At 40.4% G+C, this 21,869-nt stretch overlaps 2 protein-coding genes across 2 annotated transcripts in view; one reads left to right on the forward strand and one right to left on the reverse strand.

The window, feature by feature from the left end:
- Positions 1–2,602: 2,602 nt before the first annotated feature.
- LOC104956538 (four and a half LIM domains protein 2) lies at positions 2,603–8,522 on the forward strand. The gene is made up of 6 exons (XM_010784033.1): positions 2,603–2,705; positions 5,192–5,367; positions 5,490–5,664; positions 7,021–7,190; positions 7,286–7,472; positions 7,572–8,522. Exons 2-6 carry the CDS (start codon positions 5,212–5,214, stop codon positions 7,721–7,723), a joined length of 840 nt encoding a protein of 279 aa, XP_010782335.1. The 5' UTR covers positions 2,603–2,705; positions 5,192–5,211; the 3' UTR covers positions 7,724–8,522.
- Positions 8,169–21,869, reverse strand: part of cunh2orf49 (chromosome unknown C2orf49 homolog) — a 17,687-nt gene continuing 3,986 nt past the window's right edge. The window contains exons 3-4 of the mRNA XM_010784032.1: positions 10,769–11,021; positions 8,169–10,245 (exon numbers count right to left, since the gene is read on the reverse strand). Coding sequence (XP_010782334.1) covers positions 10,189–10,245; positions 10,769–11,021 — 310 coding nt within the window. The 3' untranslated portion in view covers positions 8,169–10,188. The remainder of the gene's footprint in view (positions 10,246–10,768; positions 11,022–21,869) is intronic.

The following is a 21,869-nucleotide window of genomic DNA, read 5'->3' on the forward strand; positions in this document are numbered from 1 at the left end:
TTGAACTATATTCTGACCTCACTCTAACAAAGAAAGCACAAGAGCCAAAACAATTTATTTTTGTGCAGATTATCCAGTGTAGTGAGTCTTCAACCTCAAATCAAGACGATGTTAGACACCTGCTAAACTGCAAATATTCCCTACTCCCACAGTGGGAGCCCAACACTGATTATGTCTCTCTTCATCAGCTCTAATTGCCCATGTGAGACCTTCATTATGACTCTGCACGTTCTTTAAAGTCAGTCGCTGGGATCCATTTCAACCAGTTTGACAGGCAGTACAGTGAAGTTCTTCCAGAGGATCATATTGGATCTTGGGTGACCCCGAGAAACTCCAGTCCAATTGGGTGCTGTGGCATTAATGATTAACGGTTCACTGTTGATGATGGGGTCTGCCGTGCTTGACCTTTCCTCACGGCTGTATTTGCAACATGAGTAAGACCAGGCTTTAGCATCACGATAGCCTTGCAGTGCCCAGACAGCTGCACTGTTATCCCCTGGCCTTAGCAGCTGAGAGTCCTCCATCCAGAGCACAGGGGGGGAGGGGGAACTGTGTCCCAGCAAGACACAAAGGCTCAGGTCTGAGGGGCAAGGACTGAGGGCATGCTAGGGCAGGGTCGATTACGGATTACGATTAGGTATGAAAAAGTTTGATCTATAATTAAATCACGTTCCAGAAATGAGGTGAACTGAGATGATTGCTTTTCCATGCCTGTGTTAAGCACTTAGTATTACTGTAATACGTTGCATGTAAAAGAAATTTTTGTAGGCAGAGTAATCAAATCAAATCACATCCTCCGAGAGCTATCGTTTTTTTATGTCGGATAAACTGCCATATGATTTGAATTTCCTGAACTAGACATAATGTCACAGACTCCTGTTCTTCCCAGCTGCCTGTTTCAGACCTGAGAGGAAACATCTGTCCACTGTATCTATGATAGCAGTGCTTAGCTATTATCTGCATTTAAAAAGAACGTTTATTTTGGTGAAGTTCTAGTTTCAGTTTGCCTTACAAAAAGCCCTATTGTTTTGATGAAAAAACTGCACCCCCATCATTGTATTTTGTTTTCATTAATATAGCTTTTTCAGCAAGAACGTTGTTTACCTCCATGAGGCTGTACTTCCACACGTCATTACTTTGAGCAAAAATACTAAACATTAGCATGTTCGAAAAGTGGGTATAATAAAATGTTCAGTATTTCAGAATGCTAACATACATACTTATTAGCTCTTACTAACACAAATTAGTCTTGCAGTTATAAAATCAAAAGTGAAAGTATTCAACAAATTGTCACCTGATTGATGTGCTAGCTAGATGAAAGTAAAAAACAAAGTTCTTACATTTCATCCTGAAGGGAACATGAACGTGTATTTTGAATGTCATGACAAACCATTCAAAAGTTGTTGGGATATTTCACACAAAACCACAAATGTAATCAATGTTAAAGGGGCCAATGTGAAACCAGAGCCCAGTCTTCTCTGATTGGTTAGCTGGCAGGCTCTGTTGTGATCAGTTCAACCATTAGAGATGTCCTGCCCCTTAGCCTATCACGTAGGAGTGTGTGGGAGAGAAACTCCCTCTGGAGGGAACTTTAAGTCTTTGCAGACCATAACATGCAAAAAACACTACTCAAGGGAAAACCCCAAAAAGTATAATTAAAAGGATTTATTCTGTGGGCAATCAATCTAATACGTTACCTTATGTTGAGATATTTCAGTCTGACTAAAATAACTATTTGAATATACAGTACGATATATACCGCACCTATGAGCATAATGTGTGCACATAAACAAATGGACACACACACATACTTTGTAAAGCACCAATGGGTCTTTGGTGGTCTTTAAATAGAGCACTTGATTCTAGTGAGGCATTTTCTCACTGGAGAGTGTCCTGAGACTATAGGGTCAGGGAGACCTGAGAGAGAGAGAGGTGGATTGTGGGTGGGTTTTGCAGGGGGGGAAAAAGAGAGAGTGTGGGGTCACAAAAAATGGTGCTACACATTTCTTAGAAACCAGAGCGCGTGTCTGTCAGTAGCCGGCCGGGACACTGTACCCCACACGTCGGAGCTTTAGGATTAAATGCGTATTCTCCTGTGAGAAGAAATATAGGGAGGTAAGGACAGATGAGACACATGAGTAGGGACAAGTCTCACAGGACAACAATCTCTGACGTTTGACCCTCGGCGTTCTTTCCCTAATGTATCAAACAGCCATAGGAAGATTGTGGCATTAAGTAACAGAGTGTGTTTGTGTGTGCAGTATTATGAAAGCCAAACGATAAAAAATATCTCCGATTCAAAGAAAACAGTTGCTTGTTTCCAGGAAGAGGGACGGGGAGGGATGACCCGATAAGGCGGTTCTGAGAAGAAACACAAATACTAGAAAAATAAAGTGAAATGTGTGTGAGTGAGTGAGGATGTGAGTGAACAACAGAGTGACCTTAAAAGGCCAAACGGTCTTGCCGGTGACTGAATGAGAAAGGGGGGCCTGGGGGTTATCTCTGTGAAGCGCCTCTGTATTTATAGATCATCTCAAAAAAGATTCCCACCGCCCTTTTTCTGACCCTCTCAGTCGCCCCTCCCCTGTTTTCAATTAGCCTCTGATGGGTGGAGTAATGCAATCAGGAGTGACTACAGCTCGCAGGGCGCTCCTCGCTCAGTCTGCCCCAGACTCCTCACAGGCACACACTCCTCAGACAGGAAGGTAAGACTTTGTTCAACTGCTCCATCCATCCACTTGTCCATCTTTCCCTCCATCCATCTTCTCACTGGTCTTCACCCACCATGTCTTCCATTCCTCGGACACACAGCTGCTCCCTGTGCTCCACCTGTCTGCCTCCCCACCCACTTTCTCCTCTCTTTTCCACCTGCACAGTACCTCCACTTTTCCACAGTCTCTTCTCACTCCCTACTTTCTATCCTCGTGTCAGAGACAGTCTGACTTCCAATTTTCTCAAACCATTTTGATCATCTTTCTCCCCAAAAAACACGAAACCCCTGTTCACCCCTGTTATCATTTCAACCCCTTCTTTCCTCCCTTTTCATCTCACTTCAGCAAAACTGTGTTAGCAAAGGTGTCAGCTCCTCAATTAGTAGTATACACTTATGCTGACTGTTGCATTGCTTTTGTTTTGTGTGGAATTTCTAGCAATTTCTGTAGAGATTCTTGCAGTCAAACTTTTCAAATGCACCAAAATATCTGTAAATGCAACAACTTATTGATTTGAAATGTTTCTGTAAATATCTCTCCATAGAAGAGGAATGCTATACCCGTTACCTTTTCATTTTACACTTGCTGGAATGCGTCTGGTTGAACAGCAAACTGTTAATTAAACTACAGTTCCTTTCCTGGAAAACGGTAACTCAAGGTTTTAGCAGGAACATTGTCAATTAAGTGCTTAATTTGATTGAACATTTAATTCCATTATTCACTCACAAGGCTATTATTAGTGACTGTTGTTTGTACTTAATTGTTTGGAGGAACAGAAAAGGATGTGAGCTAGCTGTTTAAAGGTCAAAGTTGGAGAAGGTACTGGTTTATGATTTGATTTCTTTCGATGGTTGGATAACATTGTTAGAGAGACGTATGGATCCTTAAAAAATGTGGAATTATGACAAAGATCATCGCAGATCTTTGGGCTTCTTGAGCTATACAAGGCACTGAAATGCATCTTTTTATAGCTTGATTCACAACTATTTCTTGCTAAATCTGGACAATAAACCACCAAACTGTGTCTTTAAGAGTTACAACTTTCTTGGCTGCACGGTGGTCAAACACTTGCCATCAGTTTGGCATTAAGCGATTTGCACTGAGAGACTCCCAGGTGGGCAACATCAAAGAGACCCCCAAAGCTGGGATACAGCTGCATTACGTGTCTGAATAGCTGAAGGTTTTATTTGTGGCAGTCGAGATTATCCTTTTTTTATTTTTAGGAGTCAGATAAATCCTTATATAAGCTAGGTGAGTCATGGTGGGAGCAGTAGACAATGAGGGAATGTGGGGAGGGGTTGAGGGTAACTGGGAGCAGAAAGGACAGGCAGATTATACGTCTCAACCTCGGCCAGATAAAATATACCAACGTCTACAAATCAGCCTGTGGGATCACTGAGGAGGGAATACACAGGGGTTGCAAATAGATCCAGAAAGGGTGAGAAGCTCAGGCACAATGAAACAGCAAGATAAAAGGAATAACAACCGAGGAAACAGAGGAGAGCAGCCCCATGTATAACAGGAATGAAAAAAAAAATACAGTAAACAAAAGAGTGGTCACAAGAAATGGGAAATAAAGTTTGGGTTTCATTTTTTTCATTTTTTTTCTAGCCTTCCTATTTTGTCAAAGCCTTTCCAAGTACATTATTCGTTTAATATCTTCTAAATGCTTTGGGTTGCATGTACAGCTTTACTGGACTGCTTGTTTCTTCTCTCTACCGCTCATACTGCATACACACTCAAATATATAGCTTACACTATCCTCAGTCCACAGATAGTAAGAGAATTTAGACACAGGTGGGATAACCAGGGGGCTTAACATGCCGCCCGCAAACAGCTGCAGATTGAGAGTAGCCGTTATTACAAGTGCCATTCAAACCCATGTATACTGCACACACACACACACACACACACACACACACACACACACACACACACACACACACACACACACACACACACACACTCACGTACACACTGCATGATGACAAGGGACACAGTGATCTGGTGTTGACAGCTGGACGTGAGGTGATGGGTCAGTGTACAACAGCATGGTGAGCGGCGGTATGCAAAGGGGGCCAAAGTTGACTGTCTCTAAGCAGGCCTGATAGGGGTTATTTATACCCTCCTCATCTGTCACCTTCTCGTTCTGACAACGAGAAGAAAATGAAAGACGGCTTAGAGACATAAGGGAGGAAAATGGAAGGAACGAAACTAGTAGTCTTGGAAAATCTGAAATTCACGATGTACGACAAATTGCTTTTTGCTGAGTGTAAGTGCCACTGCAATTATGTATTTAAAGGGAATCGGCAAATCGTAAAACTTTCTGAAAACCTTAATGTTGTTTGGAGAATAGGCTGTGGAAATGATCTCACTGAAGCTGTTCCAAATGCTGAATGAACCAGATGGGTCACATGCTTTTTGACTGAATACTTCCTCTCCTCTCAGTGTCTGTTGCTTTGTGTGTTCCTCTCTCTCAGGTGAGTGACTCCGGTTCAAAATGACCGAGCGCTACGACTGCCACTACTGCAAGGAATCCCTGTTTGGGAAGAAGTATGTTCTGAGAGAGGAGAATCCTTACTGTGTGAAATGTTACGAGAGCCTTTACTCCAACACCTGCGAGGAGTGCAAGAAGCCCATTGGCTGCAACACCAGGGTAAGAGATGTCACAAAATACACTTTATATACGAGCCACAACAACACGCGCTTTCTGTTTAATTCTGTCCTTAAAACCATCAAAGCAGGCTCTTTCTAACTATCTGTCTGATGTTCTCTCAGGATCTGTCGTACAAGGACCGCCACTGGCACGAGGAGTGTTTCATGTGCTTCCAGTGCAAGCGCTCGCTGGTGGATAAGCCCTTCTCCACCAAGGATGAAAAGCTCCTGTGCACCGAGTGCTACTCCAATGAATATTCCTCCAAGTGCCACCATTGCAAGAAAACCATCATGCCAGGTAGGAAGACAGAAAAAGTGCCACATATTAAAGTTTAACCACAGGTAGTAGACGCAACACGTAGGAAAATCCAATTTCTGATATGAAACAAGCACAAACTCAAAATTGTGCAACGACTAGACACATGCATCTAGGGCAGTGGTTCTCCCCCCTCCCCCTGGCATGCCTCTGCGCGCCCCCAACTTTGAGAAGCACTGATCTAGGGAGACCACAACAAAGGGTTCAAGAGTTATAAAAAGGGGGCGGGTCTTAATTGTAGGTTGCAAATGAAAAATGATCAATGCTGATGCAATGATGCTTTAATGTACAACAGATTGGCCATGGTATGACTAGATGATATGCCCCTTATTATCTCAGCACCACAAACTGATTTAGCCAATTGGCCTCAACACAAACCTTCACAAACACATATTTCAGCCTTTTAGGAAAAAACTGATTCCACCAGAGGGTTGGGAAATGTTTGTGGATCAACTAAACAACTGAGCTATAGAGCAAAAACAGTCACGGTGTATCTTTGAGCGTCAGAAAGAGAACAGTCTGTGAATGCTTTGCACATGACCGCCTTAAATCTAAAGGCTCCTAAATGTTTCTGTTATGTTTGACCTATATGTAACAAATTAGTGTAACTTTGTTAGTGAGATGTGCAGAGCAATTGTTATATTAGTCTTGGACCTACTCATAGTAACTAGGTATGTTATTGAATTACAGTTTCTAGAGAATCGTCTATTTGCTAATTATTACATTAAGTGAGCTGATGCCAAGCTCAGAGGAAATGCAAAGAGGCTACATTTAGATATAATACAGTTAAGCGTTAGTTAATGTAAGGATGAAATGTATGTGCGTTCATGTGCAAACAGTCTTTGTTAATTGGATAATTCATATCCTGCAAGACTCCTAAAGACGTCATGAGATGATGACCTTTTGATATGTGGAACATGTCAAAGTTTAGGAGAACTGACAATGTGTGTGTGTGTTAAACATGTTTAGGGAACGTGTTCGTGTGTCATTTAGAAAATGTATACCTGCCCTGTGTTTCTTGTATTCGTGGGAGCATTGCTGTATGATTGCTTGAGAGCAGGTAATGTTTCCCCATTGTTGTTTGGTGGTGCGCAACTAAATAATAATGATTAATCTCAACTATTTGTTTGTGTTTTATTGATTCCTCTCTGTTTCATTCTTTCCTGTTGTGAGAGTTGATTTGCCACAACACAATCAGTCAGGACACATGTCTGTCTGAGCACCATGGGAATATACCGTCCCCATTGTTTTAGGCTAAGTTTCTGATGCTTTCTTTTGGTTGTCTTTGCATCCTTTCACTAACTCCTTCCATTCATTTACTGTTGTGTTTCTCTGAAGGCTCCAGGAAGATGGAGCACAAGGGGAACAGCTGGCATGAGACCTGTTTCACCTGCCAGAGATGCCAGCAGCCCATTGGCACCAAGAGCTTCATCCCTAAGGACAACAGTAACTTCTGTGTGCCCTGCTACGAGAAGCAGTTCGCCATGCAATGTGTTCACTGCAAGAAGGTATGAACAAAGTACTCAATTCTCCATCTAAACTCAAGGAGCAATGATTCCACTTGTATGTGTAACAATATGACACGCTTGTTCCCTCTCATCAGCCGATCACCACTGGCGGTGTGACCTACCGTGACCAGCCCTGGCACAAGGACTGCTTCCTGTGCACCAGCTGCAAGCAGCAGCTGTCTGGCCAGAGGTTTACCTCCAGGGATGACTTCGCTTATTGTCTCAACTGCTTCTGCAACCTCTATGCCAAGAAGTGTGCCTCCTGCACCACCCCCATTAGCGGTAAGCACAATTTAATTCATTATGCATGGGTGTACTTGAATCGAAAAAGCAGTGTTTTATGAAATGCTTAAATGTTTGGATTTGTTCCTATCCTTTCAGGCCTCGGAGGCAGCAAGTACATTTCCTTCGAGGAGCGCCAGTGGCACAACGACTGCTTCAACTGTAAGAAGTGCTCCGTGTCTCTGGTTGGCCGTGGCTTCCTCACCGAGCGAGATGACATCCTGTGCCCAGAGTGCGGCAAGGACATCTAAATCAGTCTGAAGGAGAGGAGCACATCCAACTGGTGGTAGAGGATAGAGGAATGACAGATACAATATATACCTATATCAGAGCACAGTGCATAGCATCTTTAAAACCTAGCATTACTATGGATTGTTACATGCCACAAAGTACAAACTACTAACAGCCTTATTTGGATTTAGAAAGTTTATTTATGTTAAATGTTAACTCTTTAAGAAAAGTTATCACAAATAAAGTGTTGGCATTAATGTGAAGACCTTTGCTTATTGAATATGAAACAGCAACCAGTTTGCAGATAGACACTGAATAAAGCATTTTGAAATGAATCTACGATGATTATATAGCCTATCCGCTTTGATGTGTTAATAATAATTATTGCTTTGTGCATGGACTAGCTTGATGTGAATGAGTTGTGCTTTTACCAATTAAATATATTAAAGTGTGTCTTTACTCTGATTACTGCAGCAGTGCACGAAATCACATGTATTTCACACAAAAAAGGGTTTATTTAAGCAACTCTTTTAATACAAAACCTATGCAAGATTGGCGAGTCTTAGACGTCTTAAAAGGAATTTAATATTCTTTACCACAAGGTTAGTTTAAGAGTAAGGTAAGTACTGTATATGTTATCATACCGGCATATCAGACATGAGTCACAAAGCTGCAGATTTTCTATTATTAGAATCAAGAAAATATTCATTGTATCGAGACATTTATTTTAAAAACCGTTAGTACAAACATGACACTTTTTGACGATGGACTAAAAATGCTGTGTGACTCTTGTATCTACAATTCTAAATAAATATACTTCAAAAAGACAATATTGCTGCTTGAATCCATATTCCTTTCTTTTGTTGAATTATTAAAACATGATATTGAAACATGTGAACATTTCTTAGCAGCGGATTACTATCGAGACGATTAGAAAATTATTGTACCTCAGATGTTAAGTGCAACATATGTACAATATCACACTAGAGTCAAAACCCTGAACATCTTGTATTACAGCACTGAGATTTAAATAAAGCCAAACATGGTTGGAGAGGCGCTCATTGAGAAGAAATACATTTAGTACCTGATCACACACACCTTCTGAAGTGTCCCACATTATCTGTTTATTCCCCCAGTTCCAGTTAAGATGGCAACACACATGTTTTTGCTTTCCCTTATCACCATAATGATAAGTAAATGTTAATTCCACAATTGAATTTGTATAGAGTGATGACTCCATCAGTGTTTAGATATTTAGATTCTTCTAAAAGCCCTTTCTGTCTGCCACCAAGTGCCATCCAATCAAAATAAAGGCCAATTTACAGCTAAAACAAAGATCTTCAACTATTGGTCAAAGAACAGTAAAAGGATAGCACCACATATTCTATCGTTTGCTAACTCCAGTTACCAAATAGTACCAATGGTAGATGTTTGCAGTTACTATCCGCAGTAGTGTAGAAGTTGACGGTGAAACAACCAAAGTTACCGGGTAAAACTAAATGCAGAGAAGCCCTCTTTTACTATCTAGCACTAGCTTAGGATGACGGCAAACACTGATCTGCATATTGGTTGTTAGGCTGTTGGCAGAAGTACGTGCACTTCGATTACTCCAAGCAGCATTGGGAGTTAATTAAAAACAGAACATATTGGAATATAGGTCTTGGTTTCTACCTAATGGTCTTCATAAGTTGCTAAATTGTTTGTTTGTTTGTGGCCTTTATTTAACCAGGTGAAAATCCCATTGAGATCAACAATCTCTTTTTCAAGGGAGACCTAAATGTGTCGATAGTAGTAGGATACGGAAAGCAATCCAGTAGTCTTTGCGACAGCACAACAACAACATTATAGTTTAACTTGCCGGATGTGGACTGTGTGCCTGTTATATGTCATTCATAGGATATCAATTCTCTCTTCTGTTATCTTGTATTTTGCAAGAGCACCATCGCTGCATCAGATGGTTTGCACCTTTTTTTCTCAATAACAATGATAACTGGTGCAAGCAAACATTTCTAAATAGTTGTGGTGATTAAATTCAACTCATTACACACTCACGTGTACCCCTTTCAAAGCAGTACTGGAAGCTTTCTGATCAAAACCAAAACTAAATAACAACAATTATAACTTCCATGAATGTTATTTCAGAAAACAAAAGTCATGTTACTTGTTTTGTCCTCTAGAAGGTCTTCAATTGATGGACTTGATGAGAGTTGCTGATAACGGATGGTAAGAGCACTTGAGGTTGTGGAAAGCAACAAGGAAACGTTTGACATCAGAAGCTGGAGGGTCTTCAGAGCACCGGCCTACCTGTCAGCTCTCAGGACTGAAGGCTGTGACACATGAAGGGCATAGAGGAATTCTTTTGTGATTAGTGGGATGACTGTGATGGGAGAGCACAGATACTGGACCACAGCATTTGTTGGGAGCAGAGCGGTCTGTCCTTCAGAGTGTGAGCTCCCATCAGGTCTGTGGTAACAGGGGTCAGAGGTCAGGGCCACGTCACATGGTTGATCTTTTTCTTCGATTCTGGAGAATGCATTTCATCCTGAAGAGATTGAAGATTCGACAACTGGCATTACAAAAAGCAATGACAAAACATCAATATAACATCGATCAATGGGTTACTATCCAATAGTATACAATATCAATTACATATATAGATTAAAAAAAACGGAGCGTCTATTTGCACCCGGGGGGAAATGGACACACGGCAGCTATTTACACCCAGCCAACACCCAACAATAGCATTGTTAGCTACGTGGCTGTAAATAGCATCTGCCTTAAAATAATGTGCACATTATTTTCTTAGCATGGACTGCAATTAAGTCTTGAGCTTCAATTACTTTATTTCTTACAGTTTCTGGCCCAATGATTTGATCTCATTTGTCAATTCGTTGCAACTTTAAGAATATAATTGTGTTTTTCGTGTTGCTATTTTATGGGTCTACGTTTATGTTCATTTATACATACTATATTGTCTTTTCAATATATTGCATATCAAAAATTGCCTATTTTGTGAAAGTAAAAACAGTAACTCTGCATGAAATGACTGAACTAAAGGTTCCTACCTTGCTGTTTGCCTCGCGTTTGAGATGTGCTGTGTCAGTGCTACAAAGACTGGATGATGAAGAGGAAGAGGAGGATGTGTTTATTGATATCTTGCGGATGGGGTTGGACAGGTTCAGAGCAGGAGGAGGTTTTAACCTGTCAGAGACTCCCAGTGACACGGCGGTTCCCTCTGGTTTCTTTACTTTCAGCGGGCCAGAGTGAGAGGAAGTGCCATCAAACACGATCAGAGGCCGTTTCCTGCTGTGGTCGTTACTGGAAATTAAAAAAACGACAATGAAAACAAAAGAAATCCATCAATCATTTGATCATGTTTACAGTAAGGGGTCTTTTTTGCAGCAGGTGTACAGGGAGAAGTGTGTCTCACACTGAGATTATTCTCTTGCTTCTGCTGTGGTATTTAGTTGACTCACCGTGCGATGGTGGAACTAAGATGAATTAATGCCAGTTTAAAGTTCTGCACTTAACATGGCAATAACTATGATGCTTTGTGAGGTCAAACAACGCACCCGTGTTCTCTATGCCACTGGAATTACTACAATTCCGCATTGATTGGCTCACATTATATGGAAATTATTGAAAAATACAAGACTGACATGGAGCCGCATGACTTTTACAGAAAAACAGATTTTAAATGCAGGACTTTTACTTGTAACCGAGTATGTTTACTAGGGGTGTAACGGTACACGTACCCGAAATTATTCGGTACGGGGCCTTCGGTTCGGTACACGAGTGTACCGAACGAATATAACGTTAAACGTAAAAAATTGAGAACGTGAACAACTTTTTGGAAGTAATCTCAGGTGCTGCGTTCTCAATTTTTTACGTTTAACGTTATATTCGTTCGGTACACTCGTGTACCGAACCGAAGGCCCNACGGTGGCTAGGACTCCTCAGAACAGACGTGGGCGAGCTGATCCAATCAGAGCACCTGGGCTCAACAGGCGAGGGGGCCAGGGCCCTCCAACAAGCCGTGGTAGGGACAGAAAGTGGAATACACATACTATTACAGAGATGCTGGGATGAGAAACCAATGTGAGTTTGGACATATGAACAATGTTTAGAATCTATTTAGTAGCCTCAACCATGGAAATTTTAGATCAGTGGAAATTGGGGGCCAAGACAGTGGCGAGACCTTTAAAAAATATCTGTATGATGTGTTGTGCTAATATTGCTTACGCTGATTAGCCCCTTTCATCATGTAACCTTAAATTAAACTAATAATGTTTATATTCATTTTAACAGCTCAATCAGTAATTAAATAAAAACCATCCAATTCAACTTTTCAGGAGCGAGGAAATTAGAAGCAGCTGTTGCCTAGGGGTATAACTTATGTTATATATTTAGATGATTAGTAGCAGCTTAATTGGGAAGATCGAGTAGTAGGAATTAATGCCATCTCATAAAACTGCAAACCATCGCAGCAATTGAGAAGAATTTCAGATAAAGTTGAAGGCCAAGAAGCTGCATTACTTGAACTCCAGTGAACAGTATTACGGTGCCATTGGATCTCCCCCTCTCCTTGGAAAGCATCTGGCTGCCTATAATGGGCCACTCACTGTCAAAAACAGCGAGACCAGACTGGCAATAATGAAGCTGCTGTGGGATAACCATAAATGCCATGGAATGGGCCATTCTCCACTGCCACATGAAGTAAAACATGGGGGTTTAAAATTACAGAGCTGAATTGTGCCCACGCTTCCATGTTTGTAAGGCGTCCCTTTTTGGTGCAGTAAACAATATCGCAGGAGTTGCGCACAAAAGGTTGCCAACGTACTAGCTCTTACTGATTTGGTGGCACTAGGTGATGGGCAGTAACGATATGGGCCTGTTAGCGTTATTAAAGTCAACGTACTTATGTGAAAACCACGGGAAAGCTTTTTCTTTTTTTTAGAGCAGCAGTAAATGCTTAGACAGATAACCCTCCATGGCTTAAAAGAAGGACACGCGGTGACATTACACAGGTGATCAGCAGGCTGTTTGCTTGAATGTACTATGTGGCATTACTGCAGTTTTTGCGTTTCAACGCTGACATATAATGGCTCACGAGCTCCAAACTCATGGAAGCAACCCAATAGCACTTTTAAAGCTATCAAACAACGTCCTTAATTAGAACATTGCTTTACATTATCGATCTCTCCGAGCGTCATTCATCGTAATGAGCGCTGCTCAAGTTACGCTGACGTGGCCTCGCTAGCTATTTACATTTTGCATTAACGTTAGCTGCAGTATGACAACCTTGCGAGCCTCTCTAACGTTACACCAAAATCCCAAGATTTAAGGGATTTAAGTAGCCTGCGTTTGTGTGAGTGGCTAGCCAAAACGATATCAAATTAACTAGCCGACAGTGCCAGGACACATCAGAGTGGGACGCTAGCCTGCCGCTCATGTCGGCCTACGTTGACAACCATAATAATGGGACTGAAATCGAGACCAAAAGGGACAGTAATGTTAACGCCAAATGTTTAGCGAAAGCGTGTGCCTGTTTGGTTGAATTGAGATAATCAGCTAACACAATCACTGTAGCCATGGAATACTTGCTCAAACCCCAAGCTAAAGCTTCGGTAGTTAGCAAACTTCTAAAACTCTTGAACTGTGGTGTTGTGCGCGACTGTGCACGTAGCTCCTCGGCCTAACATGTAGCTTGCGCGCACCAAAAAGCCCCTGCACACCACACTTCAAGCGTGCCTGTAGCCAGCATATAATGACTTAGGCTATCGGTGGTTTGGAGGATAAAACCATTGAAATTAAATGGCCACACTCCAAACCCGTGGAGCTCGCTATCATTTTAAGTATTAATGAGCTAGCGTTAACACGAGCGCGTAAAAAGCGTACAAGTTGAAACTGTAGCATCTGCTAGCGAGCCTCCGGTTGCTTACAGTCTGGCATCCTACTAGCTCGCTAAGTCCACGTAGGGCATACAGGTCTGAGCAGGGAGAAATGATCACGGCAGTCATGCCCAGAAGCATACTGTAAACGCTCCAGGTTTACCAACAAACTGGCTCTCCGACAAGTAGCCAGTACGCGCTATGTAGAAGACGCGTAGAGGTCATATGTAAGCGGCATTGTGCAGTCATATTCAGTAGAAAACTGGATTACCTTACTTAGTTTGTATGCTTCTCGTCTGCCCTGAACGGGTGCCAGAAGCCTGGAGATGAAATTCCACTGGCAGAGAAGGTGGGCATTGAAGCCTGACGGATATATACCAGAGCCGCCCACCAATCATATCCTCCGCACGTCACGTCAAGCGGAGTTCCGATTACAACAAAAAGCTTCTTCTTCGCTTTCGAGCCCCGCTCGGCCGACTCTTGGACAACTTCTGCCACTACTTGCATTAGATTACGTTTAACATAGAGCAAGATAACATGTGGTTAATTGGTGTATTGCCAAATTGTTGGTCTAAATGAGATCAGTGTTGGAAAGTAGTATTCCAATATGAAAAACAAATGTGAAAACAGAAATACCGTATTGTTTAGCAATACACAGTATTTATCAATATTCATAATAATATTTATATATTCAACAAAAAATAGTAATAATATTTATATATTCAACACAAATATTCATAATAATATTTGTATATTCAACAAAAATATTCATAATGATATTTATATATTCAACAAAAATGTTCATATTAATAATAATAATAAATCATATGTGTCCAAAGGGAGCAGGAGGAAGCAAATGCTTATTAATTCCCACCCCTACTTACTGCTGATTAATGATGATCCTTTATATCATTTCTGCAAGTTATTCCTACTTACATATTTACATTTATACGTACATTTACAATAATTTCTCTTCTACTGTATCTAAAGTACACAGTATGCAAAATGACTCAATTAAAAGGATTTAGTTAGTTTAGTTGTCAAGTTAGAATTTCGTTTGTAAACAATTGTATATACTGTTGGATTGATCCATATATATATATATATTACTTCTATATACTATATTAATATATACTATATTATTATTAATGTATGAAATCTTGATGTGAAAATATGTAACTATCATTTACAGCTGTCAGATAAATGTAATATAGTAAAGTATTTTTCCCTCATATACTCATCTACTACTTCTATGGAAGTATAATGTACCATCAAATTAAAGGGAAATCAATATTGTACTAAAGTAGATGTGGACCTTCTACATCCCACCTTAGTTAAAATCACATATAGACGAGAGTATTCATACACAAAAAAGGCAAGATGGCAAGTTTCAGCTTATAATTGATCACACATTTCATTATGGGATGATTTCAAAAGTATTTTCTGGCGTTAGTGGGTTGAAACACATAATGAGTCAAAAGACAAACATTCTCCACTGCAATCTATTTTAAGATTAGTAATCCAAGCTAACAATGTTGTTTTCTGTAAATCTAAGAAAGCCATGTGCAAATTCCAAACAATGTTATTTGAAGACAAACACATGTGTAGAAATACATGTATTTCCCCAACAGTTCAGAAAGGCTACATTATCAGGTCCTTACTAAGAACAAACCTATTTTGTGAAAATGCTATTATGACATTATTGTTATTGTGTCCATTGCCAACAAAAGCGTTTTCTAAGTCACTTCTACAAAGGTGAATACATGGGCGGATTATTGAACAGGCCTACCAGGCACAGTCCCAGGAGTCCAAAGTGTCAGGGCCCCCTGGCCTTCCCCTGCAAAATGTCAGTCGAAGAGACACGTAGGTATTAACCAGGAAAGCATTCAAAATGACCACAAAGATACAATTACTAAAAAGCAGACACAGAAAGACAACCAAGACACAGAATGCAGAGACACAAAGACATGGAAAAGGGAGATACTATGTGGTGAAAAACACTCTTGGTGTTTCCCACCTCACAACAGACTTTACTGTGTCCACCTATCTTGTGATGAACCCACAGCAGTGTGTGAGCTGTCAGCCTGTACTACTGGACCTGAGTGAAAAAAGGGGGAAATCAACCAGAGAATAGGCACATATCAAACGGAAGCAACAAAGTGCAGACAGAATGCCAACCATGAAACATTAGTTACTTCAAAAACAAAATTTCAAAAAATAATTAGGTTTTAGGTGAGCATCATGATCAACTGGCATCTATCAGATTTAGCTAATCTTTGATGAAAATGTCTCACTTTATTTCTGAAATGTTATAGACCTTTTATATACATAATCAATTGACCTTGAAAAAAAAGTAAAGAGTAATAGAAAATGGGGAACAAAGGATGTTTCGGCCCTACAGTATATAATGATATGCCAGATTGTGCCGTGCTAGGTGGCAGCCTGTTGCAGCTGCTCCCAATGTGTTTATTGATTATTAGTATATCTTTCTATATATCTATCTTGAATACGTTCTAACATGTTCTGTTTTGTTGCATTGCTTTCTTTCAATTACTATATTATTATATTTCTGCATGTAATCTGAAAATGTCATTTTGTCACCTGTAAACAAGAAGGTGAAATGTAATTTTTATAGTTTGATAAAAAGGATAAAATCATATACATAAAAGATGACATAAAAGATCCACATTTTTTAGTATAGTATATCCTCCCATATATAAAGTTATTCTTTTGACATATATTTTATTATTATCAATGTGTTAATTATTGTTATTATTTACTTGTTCTCCTTTTCCCAACGTTGTATAACTTCTAGGCTGTTTTATATTTTTGTCTACCAATTTTTTGTTTTGTTCTTGTAGAGTAATTTCTGACTGAAAGAAATATGTATGTAGGTTAACATTTAAAGTCCATTATAGTTGTTTTTTGTAAGGATGTCATCTAATATGAAGGAGTCTACAATGCAACTTAGTTCTTTATTTAGAGGGAACAGTAGGGGGAGCTCCATTACAGTGTCAGACTCTTTTCTTTTCTGGTCCTATTCAATCAGTCCGACTTGTTTACAAAACAAACTGCAGTGCAAACTACAAATGATTCATGGATTTAACTTTAAACTCTGAAGCGTTTAGCGACGCATACTTGGGAGTGGGATCGTCTCGTGAGTGACGCGCACGCACGCACGCACGCACGCATGCATACACACACACACACACACACACACACACACACACACACACACACACACACACACACACACAGTTACTTAATGTGACTTGTGACTAAATGGAGGGTACAGAAAAAAAAAACATATTATATTATTATTACACATATACACAATAAACATAATATGTATCTCGGGTCATGCTTTAGCCCAAACTTAATGTTTAGCTTTGTGAGTCAACTCAGATTACATTGATCAGATCGTTTTATTTCCTCAGGGTGAGTAACAACCATCAGCCTACAGATTAAGCCACGAGACCATACACTTTTTAAACTTGCTACGAAGCCTTTTTTAAAAGTCCACAACCTGTTATTTTGTCCACACTGCTGTCCATCCATCCAGGCTATTTAAAGTAAAGTAAGGTAAATCTCCGCTCTCAGCCTACAATCCTCCGCCACATTTGGACCAATGGCAGAACGAGGGGGACTGCTTTAGCCAATGACAGAGCAGTCTGTGAACGCACTCGGTTGGACGACGACAACCATTGACGGGGATAATGTCCTTTTCAGTCTAGCAAACTTTTAACAAAATTCTTTCGACACGGGCAAAACGGTAAGTCTAATGCGTCTTTATTGGCATACTATCACATTAAGATACTGCTGTGTGACGACTTTTTCGGAGACAAGAACTCGGCAACGATATTTTAATGCTTACTGCCGCTTTCGTCGGTAAACTAACGTTAGTTTCCACTGAGCTCCATTTCACCGAAAGTAAAATAAACCTTACCTAAAACCTGTTTTGAGTTATATGTGTTTCGTTAACGTAATGGTATCCCGCTTTAACATGTTGGTATGTGTAACATTTGAGTCTTGCTGGCCGATTTTGGCCTCATGCACCGCCTAACAACTCGCACTCGTTCCGTCGTCCTTTCTTTTAGTGCTTTCAGATCGTAAACTATCTTTTAGCAGGTTTCCACCTACACTCTGGCTGTATGGAGGACATCTGTATGTTATCTATGTCTGAGATATGTCAGTTTCTGTGTGTTACACGCAGAGATGGGAAGTAATAAGGTTCTTCTTCTTCTTCTTCTTCTTCTAAATACATTGATTTACGCATACTGTAGTTAAGTACAATTTTGAGGGAGGCCTACTTTTACTTTACTTGAGTATTTCCATTTTAAGCACTTTATACTTATACTCCATTACATTTAAAAGTAAACTAATGTCATTTTACTCCATTACATTTATTGAATGGCTTTAACTTTTTTTAACAAACTGCATCTCTAAAAATGAAACGAGTAGAGTTAAATTATTTAAATATTTTACAAAAAGTCCTTCAGAGCTTTGTGTCTACAACAGTAAAATGCTACTTGATTCAACAAAAGTATCTAGAAATGTCATATAATTATATACACACATTAGGCAATTGCTCTGCACTATTACCTTTTTATGCTTTAAGTACATTTGTCTGAACACTTTTGTACTGTTACTTAAGTAAGATTATGAATGCAGGACTTTTACTTATGATGAAGTATTTTGACAGTGTATTGGTACTTTTACTCAAGTAAAGCATCTGAATACTTCTTCCCCTGCTGGTTAAACGTATCAGGAATGAGCCTGACATATGTACAAACAGCTTCAGACAGCCACACTACTTTTTTGGGATAAAACCAGTCATCAACCGAAGTCAGCTTACAACACTCAGACAGATTTACCCTCCACAAAGTTCACTCACTACAAAGTGTTCGTTATTTTTTCCAAACCTTAATAATAATTTCTGTCTTCTCTGTATTTGTAGGACTGAGAGAGCTGCTCTGAGCAGTAATGGGGGACATTGAGGGTTCATACCGGGCCCTGCAGACCCCAGGCATAAGGCTGGGAGCCCAGTTCAATGCTGGTATCAGCACCTTGGAGCCTGGCCAAAGCCTCAGTGGGAACATGCTCAGTGGGAGCAAAAGCCATGGGCGAGGACTACAAATCCGGGTGCAGGGGCTGGACGACTCCCAGGAGTTCTTTGACATTGACGTAAGTTTCTCCAACAGTTGTACAGTCTTATTAGGTTTCTTTCATGCTCTTTTATTTACACAGTGATAAGTCTGCAGTTTGTTAACACAGCAGGTTACTTCTGATCTGACCTTATCGTCCTGCTGGGCTAGCCTGGGTGCGTGTGGCTTGGTGACATCTGCCACATGGCTTTGGTGCGGAAATCCCTTCCTTCTTAACACTTCCTATTCGGGTAACTTGGTGCATCTCACCAGAGGCCTTTTTTTGTTTATTGGCTCTGATTTCGGCTCATGGTCCAAGTAGTAGTAGTAGTAGTAGTAGTAGTAGTAGTAGTAGTAGTTTAGTACTTTCTGTTCCTTAGCCAACAAGGTGGTAAAAACACATGGCCATCCACGGCCAAGGCTTGAACATGTTCAGTCTCTGTTCAATGGAAACATTCATTTTGAATCATCAACCTGTCTATTCCTCAGTGCTGGAGAAGCCTCACAATGACAAATGTTGTGGCAGACAGGTCAGCATTTCCAAAATGTGATTTTTCTTGCTCTGTAACCACAGCAACTCAATCATTTGTATACATTTCAAAGCAATACAGAAGCATACAGTGCTAGGTACTTAGCTTACATAGCTACAATTTATCACAGGTGAATCTGTAGCCAAGGTCGATAGCGTTGTCCTCGTAATCACTCTACAGAGAAGTGTATTTTTCTGACTGGCTTTTTGTTTTAGTTTGAGCACATTTTCATATCTACATTGTAAAGTGCTTTCCCGTGTTGACTAGGCCAGTTACGCTGGAGTCATTCAGAAGGCAAATAGGAAGCAATAAGGAAGCCACCATATCATAGCAAGTTTCCTGTTCTTTCTGTGCATGTGGAGTGGGGGGGGGGGATATCACAGGGGAGTCTCCGCAAAAAATAGACACCCAAGGCAATGGCTTGTGGGCTAATTTTGTAAGAATAGTTAAGGGTATTGTATTGTCAATACTATGTCATTAATCCTTGTGTAGGCACAACAGTAAGGCTTCTGGCAGATGTAGTTAGGGGGCACTGCTGAGACAGACATTTCATAATCTTATGCACCATATGTTGTCCCACAGTCTTAAGCTAATAGAATATGACAGACACGAGTTTATTTGGATCCTTTGATCAGTCAAGAGGAAATATGTTTTTGTTCAGTTTTATGTAGACATTTTGTTTTATATTTGATAACTAAACTGGGCCTGGTCAAAGTGAGCTATGGATATGCTGTTGATATGAGGCGACAGAAATACATGGCTGCAAAGGGGGAATGACGGCAATCCTGTTGTCAAGCAGACTGCACTTTGTCAAGAACAAGATGGCCTCTGAGAAGCTCTGTTGTTCACCACCCCTGCCCAACATTGCCTAATGTTGCTGTTCATTCATATGAGTTGTGGGCTGATGTGAGTAACGTGTTGATGTCTATGCACACAGTGGCTGCAGAGATGTACATCCACTACATGATCTGTTTCATTTTCACTTAAACATCTCCCTGTGTGCTATATCATTTATTTTAAGTAAATGTGACTTAAAAAAAAGAAGAAAAATGAAGAACCATAACTTTTCCTACATTGTTATTTTTCCTCATTCATGCTGTATGTAAAAATAGATACAAAATTGGAGTGTTAAATGCTTGAAATAGTTTTGGCCTTAAAGCAACTGCCTCCCTTCATTGTGGCAGTTGTATTGCCCTGCTGCCTTTATACATTTATATAAAGATGTTATCATCTGCCAATACCTGCCACTCTAACTACTGTATATATTGTGCACAAATACGGCAGTGTCAAAAATGTGTTGTCAGGGTTTTCAAGGGGAGATAAATGCTTGATTTAGGATATACTTCTTGATTTCCTTTTTACTCTAGTGTTTTATCTACATAATCACACCCCTCTTGTTTGATTGTCTTCATGCTCTCACATCAGATGTGAAGCAGATCGTATTATATAATCATGATCCAAATTTAAGTTATTATAAACATCTGTTAAAATCAAGAATATTTATTGTTTGCTGTGCGTATGAAGGAATTCTGTTAACGTCAGTATTGCATTTGCAGTTCAAATGTTAAGGCGATGATTAAGCTTTGATAATAGAACACTTTGTTCTGGCTCTTTGTCATGCTCTTTACTTTTGAACCTATTGCGCATCACAAAATTCCTCTCATGATAATGTTGAACCGTATTTACATATGCTGTGATCTGAATACGTGCATTTATGGTCATATATTGTCTGTAATATGGAGCTGCAGCAGACATATCAGATCAGAGTTCTTTGATCTTTGGTCCTGCTGCAGGTACCCCACTCAGTCATCCCAGCAGACATTTGCTCTCTGCAGGGCTCTTGTCCACAGAGGCCCCTCCCACAGCAAGCACAGGAGAAAGCTCAGCCTTGTGGTTTCTGGGCAGGGAGGCAGGGCTGGGAAACACAGGCTCCTTTTATCCAAAGCAGCCAGCCCCTTCGCAGGCCTTAACTTCCAGCCCAAAACTCGCAAAGAGGACCGATGATGGGATGTAGACCCTAGCTGTGTGAAAATGCAGTACAGTCGGGAGTATGAATGGGAGGGAATCGGCCAGGCTTTGCTTTTAGTGTTGGCAAACAAGCACATAAATAGCAAGGTTGACAACCAAGTGGGTTGGGGGGGTGGAGGGGCAGTGGTGTAAAGAGCAGTTCAGAGGGAGCAGTCATGGCCAGTACAATGTTTGAGCCAGGGTGGTGGGGGAGGGGAGGCACACAGAAGTGAAGCCCTGCAAAAAGTTTGGAATTTCAAGCACTGGGCTGTAGCAGTGTTTGAGTTGATGAAACTCGTGGTAATGTGTTTGAGCTGTTTTAGTCTTTGCACTGTTTGTGTGAAGATAGACTATAAGATGGGAAAAGTTTGAAAGACAGATTCTGCTGTTTTCATAGTTCTTTAGCATCCTGCAATAGCAAGTAAATAACATAATAGTATACTTGGGCATAACAATTAGGGATGTCCCGATCACCTTTTTTTGCTCCGATCATTTGATTTTGACAATTTGCCGATACCGATTTTTCCCGATCCGATCTTTATGCAATGCATTAAGAGAAAAAAAAGAAAAAAAGCATTCAAGTTGTCCCTTAAG

This window comes from Notothenia coriiceps, unplaced genomic scaffold (genome assembly GCF_000735185.1).
Source record: "Notothenia coriiceps isolate Sejong01 unplaced genomic scaffold, NC01 NC01_scaffold00026098, whole genome shotgun sequence".
NCBI lineage: Eukaryota > Metazoa > Chordata > Actinopteri > Perciformes > Nototheniidae > Notothenia > Notothenia coriiceps.